Here is a 23,533-nt window from a genome sequence, read left to right on the forward strand (position 1 = left end):
TTTTAATTTCCTCCCTTATTGTGTGGTGCTCTGCCGGGAGGGGGGTCAGTGCCACCCAGCTTTCCAAGCCTTAAGGTGCAATATCCTAAAACTGCAGGGGTTGTAATTCATTGAAGGCCTGTCTCTTTGGGCGTGTATATACACAAAATTGCTTTAGCAATAATTTGATGATCCTACCGATAATAACGGTGGCAACAGCAGGCGCCAGACTCTTAGGATGTGCCCGGTGACCAAGAGGCACCTCTCTGTCCCTTCTCTATTCCTCCCTATTCTTCTCAGCCTTTCCTCTGGTGTTTCGGTCCCTTCCTCCCTCATATTTGCTCTCTCCTTTGAGGGACTCCAGTATAGACCTAAAGTATTTCTCATTAGTTATGATTACCAGATTGAATTTAGTATCTATGCCTGACCCTAAAACTCCAAAGCAAAAGCTTGGTCTCAGTTGTCATTCATACAAGCGCCACTGTTGATCCCTTGGCCCCCAACGCCTGATACTAAAAACATTCTCTCCCTGTGGCGCGGCCTCCTTGAGAGCAAAGGCCACTGGGAGCCATGGTCAGGGCCTCAGGGAGCCTGCCCCGTTGAGAGCCCTAGCCACCATCGCAACAGCATACCCTTCCAAGGGCTGTGGGCAGCACATGATGCAAAGGAAGCTGTAACAGAGGTAACTTGTGGTCGCGCTGCGTGTTCGCCCAGAGCAACAGACCCAGCTGGTTCAAGTGCCAAATCCCGCCAGGCTGGAGCATAGTAGCCAGGAGCTCATTGTTCCCAGGCTTCCAGCACAGGCTCCACACAGCATGGAATAGCATCAGCCTGGAACCGGATAGACCCGAGCTCAGGCCCTGCCTCTGCCCCCTGACCAACGATGTGCTTGGGCAAATTAGTCCACCCTGGCCTCAGTTTCCTCGTGTTTGTTTCCTCGTTGCCCGGGCTAGGTGGCAGAGCTTAATAAACACTCTTGTTTTGACTGATATTCATCGAGTGCTTTTGAGGTGCCAGGTCTGACACTGATCCCTTTACATGAGGAAACTGAGGCATAGAACAGCTGAGGTTCCACCCAGGATCCCACATAGCAGGAGGAGAAGCTGGCACGGACCCCCTGGCCTAACATGCCCCATTAGTTAGTGCCTGAAGAGTTGAGGCAGGCCTGTTTCCAAGCTCGGGTTCTCAAGTTCATCCCTGCGAGGCTTTGCTGGCTTTGCAAGCTTCATATTCCTGGACCGTCGATTCCACCAACCATTCTGGGCCCTCCTTGCAATGCACGTGCGGATGCTAACTCAGGTCAGCCCTTCCTGACATCACCAGCCCTGTTTCTTCCATGGACACTAGGGTGGGTAAGAGAAAGGAAAGAGAAGAGAAGCAGAGGTCATGGGTAGGAACGAAAGAGTGGGCACAAAGGTCCAGCCAGGGTAATGAGCAAGTAAATGACTCAACTAATCCCATCACTTCCCAGGAGCCATAGAGGTTGAACTAACTGGTGAGTAAAAGCATTATCGTGGCGCCATCTGCTGGACCATGTGCTTATTGCAATGGATTTGTGGCAAAACCAGATCTGGGTCTCAGAACTGGGGTTTTTGCACCCTGGCTGGACACCTGGCCAGCAGCGTCCTGAGACCTGTAGAAGCCAGATCTTTGGGTCTTCTGTGACTGTCAGGATATAGTTCTCTTCTAGTGTGAAAGAGCAGCTTGCCTGAAATAGATTATAAAAGTCTGGTGTCCCCAACTCTCATGAAGAACACAGATTCCATCTTCCATGTTGGACCCAAAGCCCCCTTTCATTTCTTGGGCTTGGCTTTTGTAGGTGGGGGAGCATTTTTGGACCATAGAAATGGACCCAAGCCACCTCTTAAAGACACATACGGGCATACATAAAATACCATGCGAACCACCGTAAAATGCAACATTAAATATCATTTTTGTCATGATGTAAACATGTATTCAGTGGTTTATAGTTGAGAAGCTTGCAAATATAAAAAAGGAAGAGAAGGGCATATAAAATTGCTCATTGTGTCCTTGGCGATAGATCATCAGCTCCTTTAGCGCCAGACCTCCGTCTTACATCCTGTAAATTCAGTCACAGACGTGTAACCAACCATCACATCCAAAAGACCATCCCTGCCTTCAAGGAGCTCACAGTCTTTGGCAGAACTGACATGTCGTAATAATGACTGTATCAGAGTATGGAAAGATCTGTGCGATGACACAGAAGGGCGGTCTTCTTGCCAGACCTTGGAGACATGAGTGGTCAGGGGTGTAGGCCCTGAATACACAGGAGTTTGCCATAGAAGGATTTGGTCCTTCATTTTTTTTTAATGTTTATGTTTGAGAGAGAGAGGAAAGCACAAATAGGGGAGGGGCAGAGAGAGAGGGAGACAGAGGGTCTGAAGCGGGCCCTGCGCTGAGAGCGGAGAGCCCGACGCGGGGCTCGAACCCACAAACTGTGAGATCACGACCTGAGCCGAAGTCAGACACTCAGCCCGCTGAGCCACCTGGGTGCCCCTGTCCTTCATTTCTGGGAACTTCACTGGACCATCAGCCTTGACCTCTGTTCTCTCTGGTAGCTGATCATCATCTGTCAAGGATTTAGCAAAATCATAGATGGCTCCCTGACTACCCATCTCCATGAAAACCTTGGTTGTTGTCAAGCGTCAGAACTGTTGACGCATTTACTGTGTGCAGGGCAAGGCTAAGTTTCCACATCTCCCAGGGAATTCAGTCATCTGGCCAAGGTGTCGTAGCAGAGGCCGTGGTGGAGCCCGGGTACGACTGAGTCCTGACCTGGCTCCAACCACCACAGGGCCCTGCTCACGACTCTCCCAACATGCTCTCCTTTCTCTCCTATTCTTAGCACCTATGGTGGAGGGTGGACCTTACCAAGAGCAGCGTTTCTCCCTGGAAGGGAAGGCAAGGGGGGCTGTTGGCGCTGAGGTCTGCCAGCAGGGGGAGACAGACTGCCCAGGGGCCGGCATTAGAGCTCAGTGCCTTGTTTCCCGTGGGAGTCACAGAGGCTTGGAGTGGCTCTGTCCTTTCCCTCCTCACTTGATCAACACGAAAAGAGCAAAATCAATCACCAGGGAGGGATAATCCCTTGATGAAATGACAAAGGGAAAAATTGGCCTCTTTCTGTTTGATGAAACTCTTTAAATACAGAGAACAAACTGAGGGGCGGTGGGGGGTGGGGGAGGGGGAAACGGGTGACGGGCATTGAGGAGGGCACTTGCTGGGTTGAGCACTGGGTGTTGTAGGTAAGCGATGAACCACGGGAATCTACCCCCGAAACCAAGAGCACACTGTATACAGTGTGTGTTAGCTAACTTGACAATAAATTATATATATAATAATTAATTTATATATATTAATTAATATATATAATATGTACAATTAATATATAATAATAAATTAATATATGTAATTAATATATAATATATACATATAATTCTTTGTAACATTCGTAACATATATATGTTTGTGTATATGTCATAACATATACATGTGATACAATTCAAACGTGTTTCCCCCTCACCACTTCTTAGGTAACTGTCTTTTCCCTGCTGGGTGGGAACATGTTGCAATAGTTGTAGGTTTGTGGACGGCCACACTTGGCTTACTTAGCCGTCGTAGCATTTTCATGGTGCGAGATCTATCTGTGCTGCAGGAACTCTCGGGTTTGGAGGTCTTCGGGGGGAAGATGCTTTCCTTTTCCGGCACAGTTGGCCTCAGAAGTGTTGCTGCATAAAAGGAGCCTTACGACACAGGCTCTGTCGGAGGCCGCTGCGTCTCTGACACTTTCCGGAAGGCCTGGCCAGCTTGCGGTGCAGCAAACAGGGCACCGTTCCTGTGGTTATACAGCATTACGCACTGGTTCGCAGCTTTTAAGGCTCAGCACAGGAAAAGCCATCCTGCTTTCTCCACGTCGTATCGTCCGCCAGAAAGCGCAAGGCTTTCCTCCCGGTGACTCTCGCTCAGCTCACCCTTTTCCCCTCTTGTCTCTCCTCAGCGATCCCAGTCTGCGTTCTCACTCACCAGAGAAGATGCCCCGAGGACCCCTTCGCTGGAGGCTATGTCAAGGCCGCCCAGGGGCCAGGACCAGCCACCGAGGGAGGAGGCGGCCTTGCCCATCTGGAAGAGCGTGGACAGGCTGGACGACACAAGTAACTGTTTTAAGCAGCATCTGGTTGGTCTGTGGGTCTCCGAAGTGCTGTCTGGGGGCTTCTTGGCTGTTGAGTGACCCCCCTCCATCAGCCCGAGTCGATGTGTGCCCCCTGGGGGCCGCTGAGCCACCAAGTCACGAGGCCTCTAGCCCGGTCCACGCTTGTAATGTGGTCGTGTTCCCCACGGGGCAGGTTCCTGCTGAGACCCACGGGCCAGCAGGGGGCTCCTGGGCCAGTGCGCTACGGTCCTTGGTTCACGGTCTCACTCCAGCCTCCTGCCTCGTGGGCCGGGAGAATATGTCTCAGGCAGGCCAGAAAGGCTAATCCCACCTGGCAGGGCATTTCAGCGTTCAGAAGGATTTGGGTCCCAGAGTGGGTTGGTTTGAAGGGTGTCCTTTTTAAAACCCGACATACTAGTTGGGGTAGCACTCTCTACTGTCCCAAAGGAACCGAACATTTAGGTGACTCAACACAATAGTTTAATTTCTCACCACACACCGGTGCGGTGCCGCGAACGGGCCTTCAGAGGCCAGAGGCGGCTCCTGCTTTGTGGCTCTGCTGTGCCCTGTGGCCTCTGACTCTTCCACTGGGTCCTTCACCTCGGCCAGCAGTTAGAGGAAGAGAGAATGGAGAAGTCAGTGCACCTGCTCCCTACCCGCCTCAGCAGGGAAATGGCCCAATGGCCCGCACCACTTTCACTCCCAGACCGCAGCCCAGGACCGGTCACACAGCCCCACGTTGATGCAGAGGGCCTGGCAGACACAGTCCTGGCGTTGCAAACACATTCCGGCCACACAGCTGGGCCGTGAGAGGGGCTTTCGTGGCCAGCTGTCATCCCCGCCAACCTGAGAATGGCATGCTCCCCATTCTTCCTGCTCCTGCTTCCAGAAGGCCCTGTCTCTGCATAGAGCCCTTGAACTCACCTCTCCAGAGACCCGACATCCACAACACGCGGTCCCTTGTAAACCTGTCAAGTCACGTAACCCTTCCCAATGAGGAGGCTCGAAGTAGCCTGTCGCTTTCCCAGAGTCGCACCTCAGGAGGCCGTGAGGGGGTTGGAACGACATGGGTAACGGCCGAGGGCCATGGAGCGGCCTGGCCAGGCCACCTCGGTCTCCCCGGCCCGTGACTGACTGTCCACGTCAAGATGCTCACTCCACCCTGGCCCAGGCCTGTTTTTTCCTCACCTAGATACACGCAATGAGAGCTAGGACCACTGTCCTCACAGGAAGAAACCACAAGAGGGTTCTCAGCTCCCAGTGTATGTCAGCTCTGCCCTCCCCTTTTCTGAACAACACCACAAAACCTCGCAGCAAAACATTCGTCTTAGAAATATGCTTTTAAAGATGGCGCTATCATTTGCTGCTCTCTAAGGGAAAAGACTGAACTAACAGCTATTGAAGCAAATTCCAATGTTCCATGTTCTCCCAGGGCAAAGAATGGCCAATGCACTGTTTACTACAGTCGTTCTAAAACTTTTTCCACACAGGTCACTTCCATGCGTCCCATGTAGTAGAACCCATTGGGAGAACCTGCAGGGATTTGGTGAAACTCATGAAACGGTCTTTCTTTATGTATATGGTTTGGGCTTTGTTTTGTAATTGCATTCTTCCATTTAAATTTTTTTTTTAATGTTTATTTTTGAGAGGGAGAGAGACGGAGTGTGAGTGAGGGAGGGGCAGAGAGAGAGAGAGAGAGAGGGAGACAGAATCTGAAGCAGGCTCCAGGCCCGGAGCCGTCAGCCCAGAGCCTGACGCGGGGCTCGAACTCACAAACTGAAGTCGGATGCTCAACCGACTGAGCCACCCAAGCGCCCCACATTCTTCCATTTTAAATGAGCTTTACTTTCCCTTCCTCCTGCTGTTCATTCATTCAGATTCTTTCTTTTTTTCTCTCGTTAGCTCCCACCAGAGACTGAAAGTCCCCACAGAGAAGGGACTGTAAAAGTTCCGCAAGGCATATGAGGATGTCATATAATAGATCGTCACTTTTAAAAATACCCTACGACGTACAGGGTTCATCTGCAGGCACTGTTTTATTCATTCCTCCAGGGTCATTATCTTGTGAGGGGCAGTGAGGGTGAACGAGTTTGAGATCCCACAGCTAGTGTGCCCAAACCCAAACATCGTGGCCCCAGCTTGTGGGCTCTTTCAACCACTGCATGATAATAAGTGCGTCCCAACTCCATAAAAGCAAACCAATAAACAACAGCAGTGACAAAGAGCCTTTCAGAATCCATGCTTAACACACTGATACATTTAGAAGAGATTATAAAAACGTCTGACAAACACTCCAATTCATGAAATAGTTCCCTGCTGAATTATGAGCATTCCAAATAAATTTGGAAAGGATTTTAATTTTCAAAATGTGATTTTTTTAACCTAATTTTCTGTAAAATAAAGCACCCATATTATAATTCACCAGTTGTATATAAACAAAATTTAGGGGTGCCCGGGTAGCTCAGTCGGTTAAGCGTCTGACTTCAGCTCAGGGCATGATCTCATGGTTCATGAGTTCAAGCCCCATGTGGGGCTCTGTGCTGACAGCTTGGAGCCTGGAGCCTGCTTCGGATTCTGTGTCTCCCTCTCTCTCTGCCCCTCCTCTGCTCATGCTCTCTCTCTCTCTCTCTCTCAAAAATAAACATTAAAAATTTTTAAATATATATATAATTTAGTTCAACAATATCACACACAAAAGATTTCATACTCAAAAGCTCCATGCATCCCTCAGGATGGAGATTTAAAATTACAAACATATAAAGCCCTTGTGCAGAAAACTGCAGGGTGTTTTGAGGATTGCTTGGCCTTGCTAAGGTCTCCAGGCCAACCCCAGAGGTGCTGAGGGATGTCTGATATGTTTAGCAGGAAGCAGATTATACCCAGGGCCCTTGCCCCATGTCAGCGGAGCAGAAATGGAGACCAGCGGAGACCCAGAGGTGGAGAGCATCTTAGGTTAATGTCCACTGGGCTATTTTCAGCACTTCTGTGTATGCCTCAGGGGAAAGATCGCTTCCAGAGCCTGCTAATTCACGGTCAGGGTCAGCCGTAGAGACGCTGTGGGCTGAGTAAACCAAAGCAGATCCACTTGGGGCCTTGGCAGGGCCGACCGCAGTCCGTGGATGTCTCCCAAAACACATCTTCCCCTTACAGACCTTGGCTGCGTGCACAGCATGTGCTCGGTGCTGGGACATTGCAGTCAGGGGACAGCGCCTGCTCTGGAGCCGTTGTCTGCACCGTCGTGAAAGAGGATGTGGAGAGAGGAGAGAACGGAGGGACGCAGGGTCCCCGGTGCATATTCCCGGAGGACTGAGAGCATGTGGTATTGGAGCCCAGGCGCAGCCTTGAGCTGTTCCAGCCAGGAAGCTAGACAGCGAGGTTTCCATCGAGTCGGGCATTCAGGGAGCCGGCTCTGTTTTTGCGGAGATAGAAGTCGGTCAACTTCTAGCTTCCGCAGAGGCCCGTGGTAGATGGGACCATAAAAGGCGGAAGAGAGGAGCCAGCAGTGGCTGAAGCCCTGCCCGCCCTGGGGTGGGTGTTGAAGGCAGATGCGTGACCGCAGAGAAAACACAGTCTGCCCTGGAGCCAGGCAGGAGCGGCCTTCTCAGGGCCTTTCTCTTTCTGGCTTCCTCCCACGGCCCCAGACAGCCTCGCATCGAGAGTTCAGCCTCGTCCCTGCAGCCTGTGCGTGTCCGTGTTCACTAACAAGTAGTCTTTACCAGCCCAGGACAGGTTCCAGAAATGCTCAGGGACTGGAGGTAGAGCGGCAAAGAAGACCCAAGCTGTGGTCAGGGTGGCGGCGGGCCAGGGGTGATGGGGGTGGACGGCCAAGGAAGTAAGCTGTAGTGTAGTTTAAGGGTTTAAAAGTGAAAGCTTCCTGGAAGAGCCCAGAGAGCAGAGGGGCCAGCCTGCCCAGGAAGCAGCCGGTGAGTTGGGCCTCCAAAGACCACCCAGAAGGCAGACAGGGTGACCGATTGTAAGGCCCCAGGGCCACACCTCTCCCCTCGGAGTGAACGCTCCCCGCGGCCAAGGCCGAGTCTGCTTTGCATCGTGGGGGTGTCTCTGTTGGCAGACTGTAATGTGAAGACCTGAGGACCTGTGGTTTATTTGGAGGTGAGCCCAGGAGACACAGAGAGGGGAGGGGACAGGAGACAGGAAGGGAAGGCAGGCAAATGACTCATTAAACAGGATGGCTGTTCGTCCCCACTGGGGAACTCAGTTCGTCCCCACTGGGGAACTCTTAAGAGCCCGCATAGAATACTGTCCTGCGCCACAGACAGGGGAGTGGGGAGACTTATCCACCGGCTTCCCCTGTCATTCGTTGAGGGCTGCATCCAGGGGGCCGGGATCGCCCCCCGCCCCTGGGGCAGCCCAGCAGTCTCTGGTAAACAGAGCACACCTCAGGCAAAGAATCACAAGTGCTGGCAGTTGGGAGCCCAGAGGATATATATACCCTGAAATGATCCACAACGCCTGCTGCAGAGAAAATCAATATTGCCACTTACTGGCCATTCATAGCCTCACTGAGAGAGAGCCCGGGCATTTCTGGAGAAACCCGGGTGGGCTCTTTGGTCCCTGCCTTCCACACCAGCTGACTGATGCTATTGGGATGTGGCATTGGGAAAATGCCAGCAAAATAGAGACCCTTTTTCCCAGAAGAAGACCTCCGTTACCACCACGGCAGGTGGAGCCCATAACAGGTAAATGATAATAACACCCTCACTGGCCTCTCTTCTGAATGTTTCCATGGCCAATGAAGGCAGTGTTGCTGTGGTCCGGAATAGCAACTATGGGGTAGATGGATACATATACACATGTACGGAGTTCGTGGTGCTGCCCTGTGACGTCAGATAAAAATAATGATAGTATAAGCCCATTCAACAGGTAGAAGATAAAAAAGGCTGAGGGGTAGCGGATAGTATGATCGATGCTTTACGCAGGTTGTCTCGTGATAATCCTCTGACCGCCACGGAGGGCACACTGTCTCCATTTTCAGGTCAGGGAACTGGCACAGGAGGTGCTCTCTGACCAAGGTCGCCTGCCAGGAATCCCAGTAACTGGGGCTCAGCCCTGGATCTGCCTGAACCCACAGTCCCTGTTCTTCACCCTGCCCTAAAGCAGCCCAGGTATGGGCGAGGGGAAGAGTGCCGTTATGACCGTCCCCTGCTCTGAACAGGCACATGTAACACCCTTGATGGGTGTCCTCTCATTTAAACCCCACACCCAACCAGGGGGGTATTAGCTGTACCAAGGCTGAGAGGCTCTCAGAGCTTTCCGCCCAGGCCCCCTGACTCCACGGTGTCTGCTCTCCCCTCTGCACAAGCTGGCCGTGGGGCAGAGCGGGCTGGAGAGGTCAGAGATGCAGCCCCAGCCGCGGGGCCTTGTCCTGGGGGGGGGGGGGGAGGGCGCGGTCATGCGCGTGATCCGTGGGAACACAGATGGGGTCATGGAATGAGCCCGACAGGCTATCACACCAGGAGGACTCGGGGAAGGAGGAGGCCACATCTGGGCAGGGGGAGAAGCAAGTGCTCTAGGAAAAGGGGGGCCTAGGACGTGAGGCCTTTGAGGGGTCACCAGAGCTCTGCCACATGGAGATGTGCGGAGGGACCCCAAAGATAGCGGAACCAGCCAGAGAAAGGCAGGACCCAGGCCCTCAGGCTTCCGGGAGGGCTGTACTCCAATCAGCCGCCACCGGGCTCAGAATGTAGAAGGCCTGTGTTCTGACTCCCGGTGAAAAAAGGGAACTCAGGTGTCCTGCCAGCCTGGGCGGCTAAATTAGAACTGGGTCTCTGAGCTGAGAAGAATGTCCAGCCAACATCTGAATGCCCTTCAGGCTGTGGTTCTAAAGCAGGGTCCTGGCCAGGGCAGTCCTCCGTGGACAACACCGTGAAATACTGATAACCTTCATTTCGTTACGTGAGACAGTAATCATCTAATGGGTAAAAATGAATCTGTGTTTGAAGTGGCATGTGACGGGACTCTGCCCCCATGTCCCAGCACAGCAGCGCTGTGGCCCTGTAGGCCTCAAGCCCAGGAGCTGGTGTCCACACACAAGTTAGTCCCCAAAGCCCCAGGGTCCTCATCACCCAACCTCCAGGGGGTCCTGTAACGCTCCTCATAAAGGAAACAGCTTCTGGTGGCAGTTGCTGTGCCCAAGGCCGGTGAGCTCCGCCAGGTACTCAGGACTGCGTGACTTCGGATACCAATTGCAAGTCCCAAGCTGTCACTCGCATTTTGACCAGCCAGTTATACTCAGGGTTCCCACGACCTCCTCCCGAGGTGCAGTAGTTTGCTGGAACGGCTCAGCTCACAGAACTCGGGGAAGTACTTATGTCCGTAATAAAGGACACAGATGAACAAGCAGATGAAGACGTACATAGGGTGAGGCCCTGGAGGGTCCTGAGCACCGAGGAGCTGGGGTGTGCCACTCTCTAGGCACATGGACGTGCCGACCAGGAAGCTCTCAGAACCCCCTACTTCGGGGACTTTTATGGAGGCCTCATTCTGTAGGCACAATCAATTATCAACTCATTTTCCAGCCCTTCTTCCTTCTCTGGAGTGTGGGGGTGGGGCTGACAGCTCTAAGTTTCTACTCATGGCTTGGCCTTTCTGGTGGCCAGTCCCATCCTGGAGTCCCCCAGAGTCACCTCCTTAGCATAAAAGATGCTCCCAGAACCCAGGAAATTCCAAGGGATTTAATTTAGGAGCCCTGTGTCAGGAACTGGGGTCAGAGACCAAATGTTAGCAGGAACCTGGACAGAGTCTGGAGTGTGTGTGTGTGTGTGTGTGTGTGTGCATGCCTATATCTTCTTTCACACATGCCGTCTCACAGGGCTGTGATTGGTGGGATCTGTCCAAGTGCCAAGGGCAGGCAGGGTGTATTAACCTCGAGGGAGGCCAGGGAGGGTGATGGAATCCTCTCCCATCCAACCGGGAGAAACCATGGCCCAAGGGCAAAAGGCCAGACCCGCGGTTGCCAACGGTAGCTCTCCCTTCACCTCTTCTGTGCCCAGCCAGCCTAGGGGAGGAGGGGGGCCATTCTGAGGAGGCCGAGGTGACCAACTACCCAGGTATATGTGCAATAGAATCCTGATCTCTGAGTTTCTCCCCATCTGCGGAGCACTGGGGCCTCGAGGGACTTCCTGGGGACCTTCAGCTCTGCTAAAGAGGCGTGGCCTCGTGGACTTCCTAGAGTCCGCCAATCCAAAGACCACCACAAGCTGGTCATGGGGAAGAGACAGACAGCAGCCTCACCTTGCTGTCAGGTGATAACAGCCCTCTCTGGTTTCTCTCCTCCCACCCGCAGACCTGGCCGAGGTTTTGCAGAGCCCCGACGGGAACTGGGTGGCCCTGAAAGATGGCACTCTGCCGCCCACCCGCCTGCTGGTCAAGCCCAAGAGTGGCACGTTCCAGTCCCTGGAGGCAGCCTCCCGCGTGACATCCGCCTACGAGGAGATGGGCTCCGAAAGTGAGGAGGACTTTGACTGGAGTGAGGCCTTGAGCACGCTGTGCCCGCGGCCCCCAGGCCTGCCCAGGAGCCCCCAGCCTCAGCCCACACAGGCCCAGGGTTCGGACCAAGGCCCCTCGGCCACCTCCGCCTCCTCCGGGCTCTCTCCCAACCCCGAGGCCATGTGCTCCGACTCAGAGACGTCCTCTGCGGGCTCCTCCCGGGAAGCTGGACGCCGGGCCAGACTGTCCTGGTTGCAGAGGAAGGCCCCCAGGGACCCCGCCGCGGAGAAGATACGCCTGCAGGGAGAGCTGGACGTGAACTTCAACCCCCAGGCAGCCAGCAGGGAGACCTCGGACAGCAGCGAGCCTGAGGAGATGCCCCAGGCTGCGGACCGGAAGGCCAGGAGGTGGAGAAGGGCCCGTGTGGGCTCAGAGGAGCCGAGCGAGGAGTTGTCTTCTCCCAACGCCCATTGCCAGGGGCCGGATGCACATCAGGTAATAAAACCGGGTGCGTGCAGGTGCACGTACACGCTTCTCAGCAAGAGGTGCCCTTCTGCCAGCATGACTGGTGCCGAAAGGGCTGGGTTTAGAATTCACAGACCCAGATTCTCACCTTGGTTTGCTGGGAGGTAGCTGAGTGGCCCAGACAGCTCGCGTCACCTGTCTGGGGTTCCACGACCTCCTCTCTGGAGACGAGCGCCGACAGGTCAAAGTGGGTTTGCAGTGTTGCCCCCAGACCATCAGCATCAGCACCACCTGGGAACAAGTTAGAAATGCAAATTCTCAGGCCCCGCCCCACCCAAAAACCCTGGGGACCTGGTGCGGCATCTGCTGGAACCAGCTCTCCTGGTGAGTCTGCTGGACCGAGGCGTGAGGGCCGCTGGCTTAGGGTTAAAGGTATGCGGTCTAGAGTCAGGCTGCCTGGCTTCAAATCCGGCTGTGTGGCCTTGGGCGAGGGCTCAGTTCCTTCCTCTGTAAGTGTAGATGATTTTACCAGCCATTTCAAAGAACGGTTCTGATGCACGAAAAAGGTGAGGCTTATAAGGAACCGAGCTCTGTCCTAGACAGAGTACAGGGCTCAGTAAATATTATTCCAGTATGATAGCTCAGGCCACAGTTGACTCACATTCTGTGACTCTTTCGTCCGCCTCACACCCCCTCTACGTGTCTTCAGTGGGCCTTGCCAACATGAATTAGTTCATGAGCCTCCTTTGAGACTCTGTGATGAAAGTTACGGACTCTCTACCCGGAAAAATGTACCCATACACACACACACTCACGCACCTGACACACACACAAATATACACACACATACACATACACACAGGCGTGCACTCGAATGTCATTTTACGTACAACGTCACGTAGTTCGTGCACCCCCAACCAGATTAATTCTGTAGTCTCCAAAGACACCCTGCTCGCTCGCAACTCTGTGCTGGGATCACGCTGTGCCCTTGCCCCTCCCTTGCCTCTTCCCGGCGAAGCGCGACGCGGCCAACTGAATGTGGAACTTTGTGGAGCCCGCTCTCATCTCAATATTTTCTAAACTGAAAAGCGACACAGGTGGCCCGGAGAATTGAAATGACTTCATGAAAACAATGGGTTGCATTTGAAACTGAGAGTCTAACGGAAGAATCTTGTTAGGTTGCCCCTGCCTTCTGTAGGCTCACATTACTGTCGGGTTGACCTTTTACACTCCTAGAGAAAGCACACCCACTTCCGGAACCTCACCGCTTTGCCAGTAGCCCTTAGCCACCGTGCTCTGCATTCCTAGTTTGCGTCTAACCAAAAGCAGGCCCTGGGTCAAGAATTTGGATGCAGGTTTAGGTGGGAGGAGATCCCAGGAACCCCAAGAGTGAGCCAGGGTGGCGAGAAAGGCCTATTAAGGCTGACGACTGAGGCTGTGCTCTCCAGCAGGGACCCACTGAGAAGCCACGCGGGACACGCCTCCCCCCTGAGGACAGGAGCATTAGTCACAGTCTCCCGTCTCCCATTGGTAGAGAGTGGCCCCACCCAGGAGAGAATTAACTGGAGACACAAGCAGTTTCTGGAGAAGTCCTGCAGGCAGAGACACCCGGGTCTGAGGTGGGAAACTATCAGTAGCCAGAAACTGTCCCTCAGGACTTCAGGCAACTCAGGCACCTCCAGCGGATACAGGCTGGGACGTCACCAGTGGCTCCGACAGTGCCCTCTTGGGAATGCATCAGCCAGATCCCTGCCCTTGAGAGACCCCGTGGTGAAGATCGTTGGGGACGCAGAGGCCCTGGGTCACAGAATCTGGCAGCGGTCCTGCCTGAGCTGCTAATGTATCCCCTAGGAGACATCCTTTCTTTGCTCCAAGGTCTCATTTGCTCCTCCGTAACACCAGACCATTATTATCTAGCTCAAGTGGAGACTGTCCTACAGAGACTTTGGGTGACTTACCTGAAGGGATGTTCTTGAGGGCTGTTGGCCTGACTCACGGGCCGGCATCAAATGCCGCGTATCCACAACAGCTGGCTGCATGAAGCTTCCTATTTATTCTGAAGTGGCTTGAAAGTTGTCTTCCGGTGGCAATATTTGCAAGGCATTGATAGAGAGAGAAGGCAGGACCGGCAGAAAAGCGCTTGGGACCAGCGTCGCTTCTGCCTCCCTGCAGTGTCCTCTCCTCCCCAGTAGGTGGCAGTGGTGTTGCACCAACAGAGACTTCAAAACTGGCCCTCCTGGCTCTCGCTCTTAGTTTACTAGGGCAAGTCTCTCTTCTGTCTTCTCAAAAACAAAACTAACTAAAAATAAAAATAAGCACACACACACACACACACACACACATCTCCAATACTGAGGGATGCATCGTTTTTTGAGAAAAGTATGAAATCTTTTGTATATATGCGTGAACATATATATACGTGTATATATATGTATAGTATTTTTAACTGCATGCTTTTTATGAAAATTTATATTTAATATAAATATATATATATTATACGGTTAGATATATTTCATAAGGTTAGATCTTATATGTGTGTGTACATATATATATATACATGTATATATATGTGTAGTTATTTTTAACTGCATGCTTTTTAACTATCCAAATTTATATTTAACATAAATAAATGAATGTAGTAAAAAAGTTGTGAACGTACAAATACAATCCCCCTTGACCACAATCTAAATCCCTGCCACGTCCCCCAGAATAACTGCAGTTGTGTTTGTGCATTCGTACACATAGAGTACGTTTAGAAATACAGTTCTGGGGGCACCTGGGTGGCTCAGTCGGTTGCGTGTCCGACTTTGGCTCAGGTCATGATCTCGCAGTTTGTGAGTTCGAGCCCCGCATCAGGCTCTGTGCTGACAGCTCGGAGCCTGGAACCTGCTTCACATTCTGTGTCTCCCTGTCTCTCTCGGTCCCTCCCCTGCTCATGCTCTGTCTCTCTCTGTCTCTCAATAAATAAACATTAAAAAAAATTTTTTTTAAAGAAATACAGTTCTGGAAAGCGATCAGTATTTTAGCAAAACGGGCCTTTACTCTCCATATTCTCCCGCCACCTGCTATTCACAATGATGGAAATGTCAGCGCACATCTCCACGCACATCTCCGGTAGAGAATTTTAAAACAATAATAAGTTCAACAAAAGTCACCTTGCACCATGCTGGGACAATTCTGAGTAGCGTAACTTACAGTTAGGCCTTCAGTGGCTCTGCTCTTTGCTTTTCCGGATGATATGTGGTAAGATCTGACCTTATTTTTCTTCAAATGAAGCATTTGTCACCAAATCATTATTAAATAATTCATCCTTTATCTGCTGGCCTCAGGTGTCCCCTTTAATATATATTAACCTTCTTTTATTTCCATGGGCCTGGTTTCCTTATGCTCTGTTTTCTTCACTGACACAGAAGTCCATTCATGTACAGATACAACTTTATTTTCACTGTAATAACATCATAACGTACTTTGATATCCGGTAGATGATCTTCCCTTCGTGGTGGTTTTTGCCGAGGATCTTTTATAAAGTGTCTCAACTTGTCTCAGGCCTTTACTCACATAAATGATTTTTCACAATCTTCTCTTCCAGTTGAAAAAAATTTTAAGTTTTGATTGGATTGCTCCAAATGCATTTATCTATTTGGAAAAAATGTATGTCTGCATAATACTGAGGCTCCCCATCCAACGGTGTCCTCCTTGTCTCTATTCATTTACTTTCTGTCAAGTTTTAGAGACTTTTTTCAAAGCTCTCCTCTTTTTGTGAAGAAGTTTTTAATTATGTACATTTTTATTGACATTGTGGTTGAGATCTCTTTTTAAATTTTTTTTTAATGTTTATTTTTGAGAGATAGACAGAGTGTGAGTGGGGAAGGGGCAGAGAGAGAGGGAGACACAGAATCCGAAGCAGGCTCCAGGCTCTGAGCTGTCAGCACAGAGCCCGACGCGGGGCTCAAACCCACGAACCGTGAGATCATGACCTGAGCCGAAGTCGGACGCTCAACCGACCGAGCCACTCAGGCGCCCGTAAGATCTCTTTTATCCATTCCCTGTTCTGAGTTCTGACGGTGTATAGAACACTATTGACTTTATGTTTGTAATTTTATAACTCAGCCCTAATAGATTCTTAGTCCTAATAGTCTTTCCCGTGGTTCTTTTAGCAACTCCTGGTAGATGATCATCTTGTCCACAAGGAAGGACATTTTTATGGTTTTTTCCATGATTTACACTTATTTGTCTTGCTCGTATCATGGCCTGGCAACAATCGTGTGCTATACTATGAAGGACTAGTGACACCCAGCGTTTGGTGTCTATCTTGCTGCGGTCCTTAGCCATCTGCTTCCAGTGGTGACTCCTCTATGTTTAGCAGATACGGTTAAGTAAGTTACCTCCTGTACCTTTAGTAGATATTCCAAGACGAAGAAGCATCTGTCTGTTCCTGGCTCCCTCAATGATTTAAATCAGGAATGTGAGTTTCATCAACTGCTTTCTGCCATCCCTTGAAATGATCCTATAGTTTTTCTCCTGTTGATGTTTGTAAGTCCCATTAATACAGTGCTTAATTCTGAAACATCTTTTCATTTGCTGCGTAAATCTTACTGGATCCTGGTTCCTTTGTACAAAAACTGGTTTCTAGTCGCAGGTTTCCATTTTCATGCCACCTTGTTGAGCTTTGCTATCAAGTTGTACTAATGACTTGACAAAGACTCTCTGTTGTTTACTATTTTCTAGAACACTTTATATGACTTGATAATTTTCTGAAAGTTTGGAAGAATTCACCTATAAAGCTATCCAGGTCTGCCCACAGCTTTAAAAGTGAATTTTATACGTGAAATATTTTATGTATTAGAATCTGTAGAAAATATATATTAGAAATATATCAGAAAACAAGAAAGTTAAATGAAAATATTAATTAATATGAAAGCAAAACAAAAAAACCTTGAGATCAATTAATAAAATGATAATCTGGCTCATATATATATATATATATATTCATTATATATAATGTAATATATAGTGTGTGTATATATATGTGTATATATAATGAATTTCCCTCAAGTGCAGCTTTGTTAGCATCCCATAGGCAATGTAGTGTACCCATCGTCAAAGTTTTGCAAGTAAATTATCATTCCCAATGTGATTCTCTTTTCAATCAAAATGAAGAGGTAATCAGAAGATTTTATCAGAAGATTTAATCAGAAGAAGAGGTTATCAGTAGATAACTTTCTCGTTTGTTTCACTTTGTTTTTTTAGTCTTTGTGTGTTTTAGTCTTATAGCATTGTGAACAATAAATATGGCTTATGTGATTTTGCTGTTGGCATTTCCTTTGTGGCCCGGTCCATGGCCAGTTTTCATGACTGTTTCATTTGTGTGTTTGAAAAGAACACATATTATCTGTCTGTTGAGGAGAAACACCATGTACACAGGCACAATGTTGTGTACGTCAGCAAGATAGACAAGGCAGTGCTCTAGACAAGGCAGTGCCTCAGAAGCTCACATTCCTTTGCCTTCACGTCCGTCAGGCTTCATTCCCCTAACTCCCCACTCTTTTCTACTGTCGTCTTCGTGCTTCTGTGGTTTTCTTACTTTCCGTCTCTTCGGACTCTGGCGACTCCCTGGAAGACACACAGCGGGTACTGGAGGCTCCACCCCCTGCTGGACCCCTGCCCTCGCCAGCCCTGATCAGCAGGTAGAGCCATTGAGGGCAGAAGTCCCGTCCCACATTCTCTAACTGCACCCCCAGCCTCCAGTCTCACCTCACACATAACTTAGCACATGGAGGCGCTCTGTCATCTGTTACCATAGACTGCTGAGCACATTCTCTGACCTCTGGAACCCCAACCCCTGATGTCCGCCGATGGGATGAAATCCATGCGGCTGGACCACTTTCCCTCCAAAGCCCTGCAACAGGTATTTCACCATCTCTAGCCTTGGAGTGAATAGACGCCTGAAGACATCCTAATTTTTCCTTTATGTGTAACGATTTTCTCTTCTCTTAGACGTTTGTTTGGTTTGCCGTTATCTTTGAAGAGCAAACAGTTTGCCAGAACGGTAGTGTCTACTCATTTCATGCTGTTGCACATAATACAAAGACCTTTTTTCCTACACACTTAAGTATTGTTCCAACTCTAGTGTTTTCTTCTGCCATTTTGATTCTTACTTCTTCCAGCTCACCTGTAGTTCTTATGCTGAATCTTGATTCTCTATCTTCCATGTCTGCAGTCCTCTCTTATTGTTTTCCCCTTCTCTTATTGATCTTTTTCTCAGCCTCTAGAATACCTTCCCAAGTTTGTCCTCCCCATCACTCATTTGTGTTCCCAGGGTTAATTCAGCTATTACCATTGTCAGATATGAGTTCTAATCCTGCAGCCATGCCTACAGTCTTCCTGGATTCTTTTGCATCAGCAGTCTCCCCATTTTATCTCATGCTACTTCCTTGCCTTTCAGTCTGGGTGCTTAGCCCTCATAACTTTCTATACCTCTTCATTGAGACTCTGTATTATTATGCCCTAATGAAAATGCAAAACCACCGTCAGACATTGTGCCCTACTTGTTAGTGAAATTTACGTGATGCCTCTGAGCTAGCTTTTGTTTCCTTTGCTCTGCAGTATTTTTCCATAAGTTCCATGTTAGCGTGTTTCTGTTAGTCATCGCTAAATGAGAATAATGCTGTCTCCACCGCATTGTTTACCAGTATCTAACATGCTCAAACCATTTCCCCTCTGCTAGCTTAAGATACAAGCTTTCTCCTACTCACATTGTCTTGCTTTATGTTTCTTTGGACAAATGGCTAAAACCTACAATATGTATATGTATGTTGAACGAATGAAAGAATGAATGAATGGAAAAGAACAAAAATCATTCTATGTTTCTACATGGTTTTATAGTCTCTGCCCCTGGCGCTTTATATTTCATGACCATACCTCCTAGGAGGCAACATGGTACCATGGTGAGCTCTTTCCTCCGCCCACTTGAATGTTTGAAGAAGATACTTCCTAAGTGGCTGTAAAACAAGGAGGAAGAAAAAGGGCTAGGAGTAGGGCTTATCTCTGGATGTTTCAAATGGCCAATACCACAACAGCTTGGATAATGTGCTTTTGTTTGTCTGGTGTTTTGTTTTGCTTTGCTTTGTTTTGTTTTGTTTTGTTTTATTGTGAGCATTTATCTTATACTCTGAACCAGGAGGAGGTACTGTTTGGTAGGAGGGCAACCAATTATCCTGACCACTTAGGAGAGGGAGAGAGTGGACAGGCCTCCGCAAACATTTTTTTTTTCTCTCCAGTTCATTTCCCTGGGCTTTGTACTTAGTGAAAATTGTTCCCATCCATTTACCAGTAATGAGCCGACTTCCATTCCTTTTCTGTTACGTAAGTTTTCACCTTTATCTGCATCTTCCCACACAGTTCTGGTGGAAAATTTGGAGAAGCTGTAGAATGATGTTTGCCAGATGCCATTTTAAAATGGAAACCTGCTAGTTAATTTTTCATTGATTGAGACGTCAGGATTGCAGGGGCTGCTGTTTTCAGTTTCCTCTGAGGTTTCACGTTTTGTTGTACTCATTAGTGAAACTTGTTTCCTTGGGAGAAATTTGCCCCCTTGTCTAGCGTGCTAGGTCCCAGTTATTCTCAAAAGACATTTTAAGAATCTCGCCACATTGAGAAGCTAGTAATCCTTTATAACTAAGAATCTGTAAATGTTCCTTTATTTTTGCGTGTTTATGCCTTGCTACGGAGAGAATTTAAAGTGGTTTCTATAAATGTAAACAGAAGAGAATAAAATGAAAATATAAGAAAAGTAGGACAAAGGGGAAATCAGGATAGGAAAAATAAATGAAGCTAGGAGTCATGTTAGTTCCCAATACGGATGCAGTGAGGTTCCTAATCATAGGCTAACGGTACCAAAAATTTGGCTCTGAGCTTTCCAGAAGACAATAGGAAGAGAATGATGCGAGCAGCTTGCTGAGTCAGGGAAACCATATTAGAACAGTAAATCCATTCCTTAAAGCGGGCTGCTTCTGGAGCTGAGATCCATGAGAAATTTATCCCATGGGTCCTCATGGAGAGAAGGCAGGATGTATCACCCTTTGCTATAAATGGCTCCAAACAAGCACACACATTGGAGGCTGCTCCTCGCAGTGTCACTCAGCTTGAACCAGTATATCACCGCGGGCACAGTTCCATCAAGTCAGTCTATCAGGGGCCAAATACACCAACCTCTGCTGGTCCAGGTTGTTCGGGATTCAGTTCGGGATATGTGGAGGAGTGGATGGCTGCCCCCGCCCCAAGCCCTGGTTCATGAGCGTTGTTAAGTTCCGAATTCAAGGGGGTGCTCTCTGACAAGTGCTAGCAAGACCCACGGGTATTGGGGGTAGTGTGACGCCCCCCGCATCCCGAGAACACTGAGGCACCCAACAGGTGCACCTCCCTCTGAGGTGTGCCAAGAGAATATCCCCCAAGCAGGCCCTTCAGTCTACCCCAGTTGAATTTGAATTGCCTCCAGTACACAGACCAAAGGGTGGTAATCCCCACACCCTGCCCCCAATTCTTCACCTCCAATTGTCTTTTTTTTTAATATTTTATTTATTTTTTTAAAGTAGACTCCACACCCGATGTGGGGCTCAAACTCAAGCCCATGATCAAGAGTCGCACGCTCTACCAACCGAGCCAGCCAGGCGCCCCTTCGCCATTGATTTTCAGACCTTTTTAGGCATGGAACTTTGCCTGAAATGCAAACTTAAGGAGAAGACAATATATAATATAATTGAAAGCAGAACAGCTCTGAGACAGGGCTGGCCTCTGCCCTTGTCCCTTACTCCCACCTACACAACAGCCTAAGCAAAAACAAATAATAACCTGGAAACAGTTCCGAATGGGGGTGACCAATACCCCCCTCAACAGGAGCAAAATCTTAAGTATCTGGCAAATGATTCCCCTTGAACATGAGGACTGCTGGGTGTGCCCTCCAAGGTAACCTCCCTGCAGAGAACAGGTCTAGAAAACAAGGAGAGACACTTGCTGAATAATGGTGATTCTTAAATATGTTTGTGTCATAGGCCCTATTGAGAACCTGATGAACACAGACTCCTCTCCCCAGTGTGTGTTACATGCGGCAGCGGAGGGTTAAAGGGGGTAGGGGGCGGTGGAGCATAAACACAGTCACTCAAAGGTTTACATCCAATGTCAAGGAGTTTGGGGAGCAGGAGCTTCCCTGAGGCTCCACAGACTCTGGGTTAGAAGTCCTGCTGTGGAGGGTTTTTAATCAGGAGTCATTAGACGTTAAGAATCATCCACCAAAAATGATGACATTAGGTTTGCAATAAGTTCAAATGTAGTCTTTATTTGGGGCAGATATTAAATACCAGGGCTAATTATCAGTTAAGACCTTTACTTCTTTGTGGCAATCCAACCATGCTGACTCCGCAAGGAAAATGTTGGCCTCTCTATTCCAAATGGCTCAGACCTGAACCTAGCTCATTCAACATCATTAGCAAGTCTTAGAAACCAGTGAAAAGAAGGGGATCTGGAACATACCTCAGTCCCCGTACCCCAATCCCTGCCCTGAATGTCCTCACTTTTAGGAGACTCTTCCTCACCATTCTGAATCTCGTGCTGGCATTAAGGTCCAAGTCTAAATGGCCATCAGAATCCAAAGGTCACAGAACTTAGAGACTCCCCTCAATTGCAATGGAGAGTCAGAGAAAAAAAAAAGATGAAATCCACTGTTAATGATGCTTTATTCCTAACAGATTTCTCTACAAAGCAATAGACCAATTGTGGTCAGTATGAAAAAATACACAAATGATTGTGTCTCAAATGCCCGTCCCTCGAGTAAATACTGACCCGAGAAGGCCAGGCAAGTGATTTTCTAGCTGTTTTATATGGAACTGCCATCATTCTGGCCCTTTCAAGAAACAGCATGGTCTAATTACGTCAGAGAGGAGATTATAAAGAGAGGGAACACAGACGAGTGGCAGAGCCCATCAGTCAGGGAATGATTTTCTGTTCTGGGAGAGGGAGATGTGCCCCAGATTAGATTGAGGTTTTGTTCGTTTGGTTTTTTGTTTTTGTTTTTTAATTTTTTTAATGTTTATTTTTAAGAGAGAGACAGAGAGTGAGAGGGCGGAAGGGCAGAGAGAGAGAGGGAGACACAGAATCTGAAGCAGGCTCCAGGCTCCGAGCTGTCAGCACAGAGCCCGACGTGGGGCTCAAACTCACAAACCGCGAGATCATGACCTGAGCCGAAGTCAGACGCTTAACCAACTGAGCCACCCAGGCGCCCCTTGTTCGTTCGTTTTTAAATCAATTTTATAATATGAAAGACTCAGAAAACAGCCTGGGATCCATACAGGACAACGGACCTGTAATTGTAAAAGCTAAAATTAAGCCTTTCGGATCAGCATGTAGGTGCTAAGTTTTCACAACCTGCTTCACCAAATGCATCCGCAGCAGCTGGGGCCGGCATCTGCCTTCCATACAGTTCCACCGGCCAAACCCAGGTCCTTCCATGTGAAGGGCTTGTCACAGAGGCAGGAAGAAATAGATGATCGTATTCAATTTGATAAGATTCCAGGTGATGTGTTCCCATTTTAACCGTGATAGTTGGCCAGGGATTTGGTGTGTGGCTGTGTGTCTGTTCTTATCACACCAGTTACAAGAAAAATAAATGCCTTGATCACCAGGGCACAGCCTGTGAGCAAAACTGGTTTTAGGTTAGTGGCAGTACGTCGAGAGAGGACAGACCTCTGCCTTAAGGCGCCAGAGACGGAAATCGTCCGAGTCCTCAGAAGAAACAGGCCGACGGTAGAGCCAGCCAGCGCTGAGGCTCCTTCTCTCTTCTCCGGCTTCTGGACAACTCTGCCGGGGCATCTGCAAGGAAAACTACGTGCATATTCGCCACGCATGGTAGTCCCAGGGCGGGTGCACCTGGAAGCCAGGCCCCTTCTCTGAAGTTCACTGAAATACCTAAAAGCAAGCCGCACAACTGCTTTTTTAGGCCAGGTTCAGTATTTTTCATCAGCAGGAACAGAGAGAACCACGAGAACCCAGGATATAATCAACGAAGGCTGATACCTAACATGTGAAAGTAATCCTTCAGCCGGGTTTTTTCAAAGGTGGAGAAAATGCTAAGCCTCCCACCTCTCCCTCAAATGACCTGGCAGATGAAAGACGGGCTTTGCGAAAAAGCGTTCCTGGGACCGGGGTTGCTCAGTCTAGAAGACGTTGACATTGCTTCCCTTCAAACATGTGGAGAATTTTGATAAGGACGATGGAGAGGCGTAATAGGAGAAAAACTGCTTTAAATTAAAGCAGGCAGGATTTCAGGGTGCATAAAGACAGATCACAAGGGTGAGTGGAGGTAAGAACACTTTATCCTCTAAGGAAGTCTGAAGGTAGGCATCTCCAGAAAGCTTCCAGAGAAAGTATCTTCTCCCCCATTTACACTTGCGATTCATGAAAGAAGAGATTAAATCCTTTGCC

General features: G+C 49.2%; 1 protein-coding gene across 1 annotated transcript in view; it reads left to right on the forward strand.

Annotated features, from left to right (window-relative positions):
- Nucleotides 1-23,533, forward strand: part of MYRIP (myosin VIIA and Rab interacting protein) — a 91,192-nt gene that overhangs the window by 19,234 nt on the left and 48,425 nt on the right. Inside the window, exons 6-7 of the mRNA XM_047099603.1 lie at nt 3,995-4,148; nt 11,451-12,088. Coding sequence (XP_046955559.1) covers nt 3,995-4,148; nt 11,451-12,088 — 792 coding nt within the window. The remainder of the gene's footprint in view (nt 1-3,994; nt 4,149-11,450; nt 12,089-23,533) is intronic.

Source organism: Lynx rufus, unplaced genomic scaffold, assembly GCF_022079265.1.
Source record: "Lynx rufus isolate CCGP_SWC_20201006 ecotype Redwood Valley unplaced genomic scaffold, mLynRuf1.p SCAF_5, whole genome shotgun sequence".
In the NCBI taxonomy this organism is placed as follows: domain Eukaryota; kingdom Metazoa; phylum Chordata; class Mammalia; order Carnivora; family Felidae; genus Lynx; species Lynx rufus.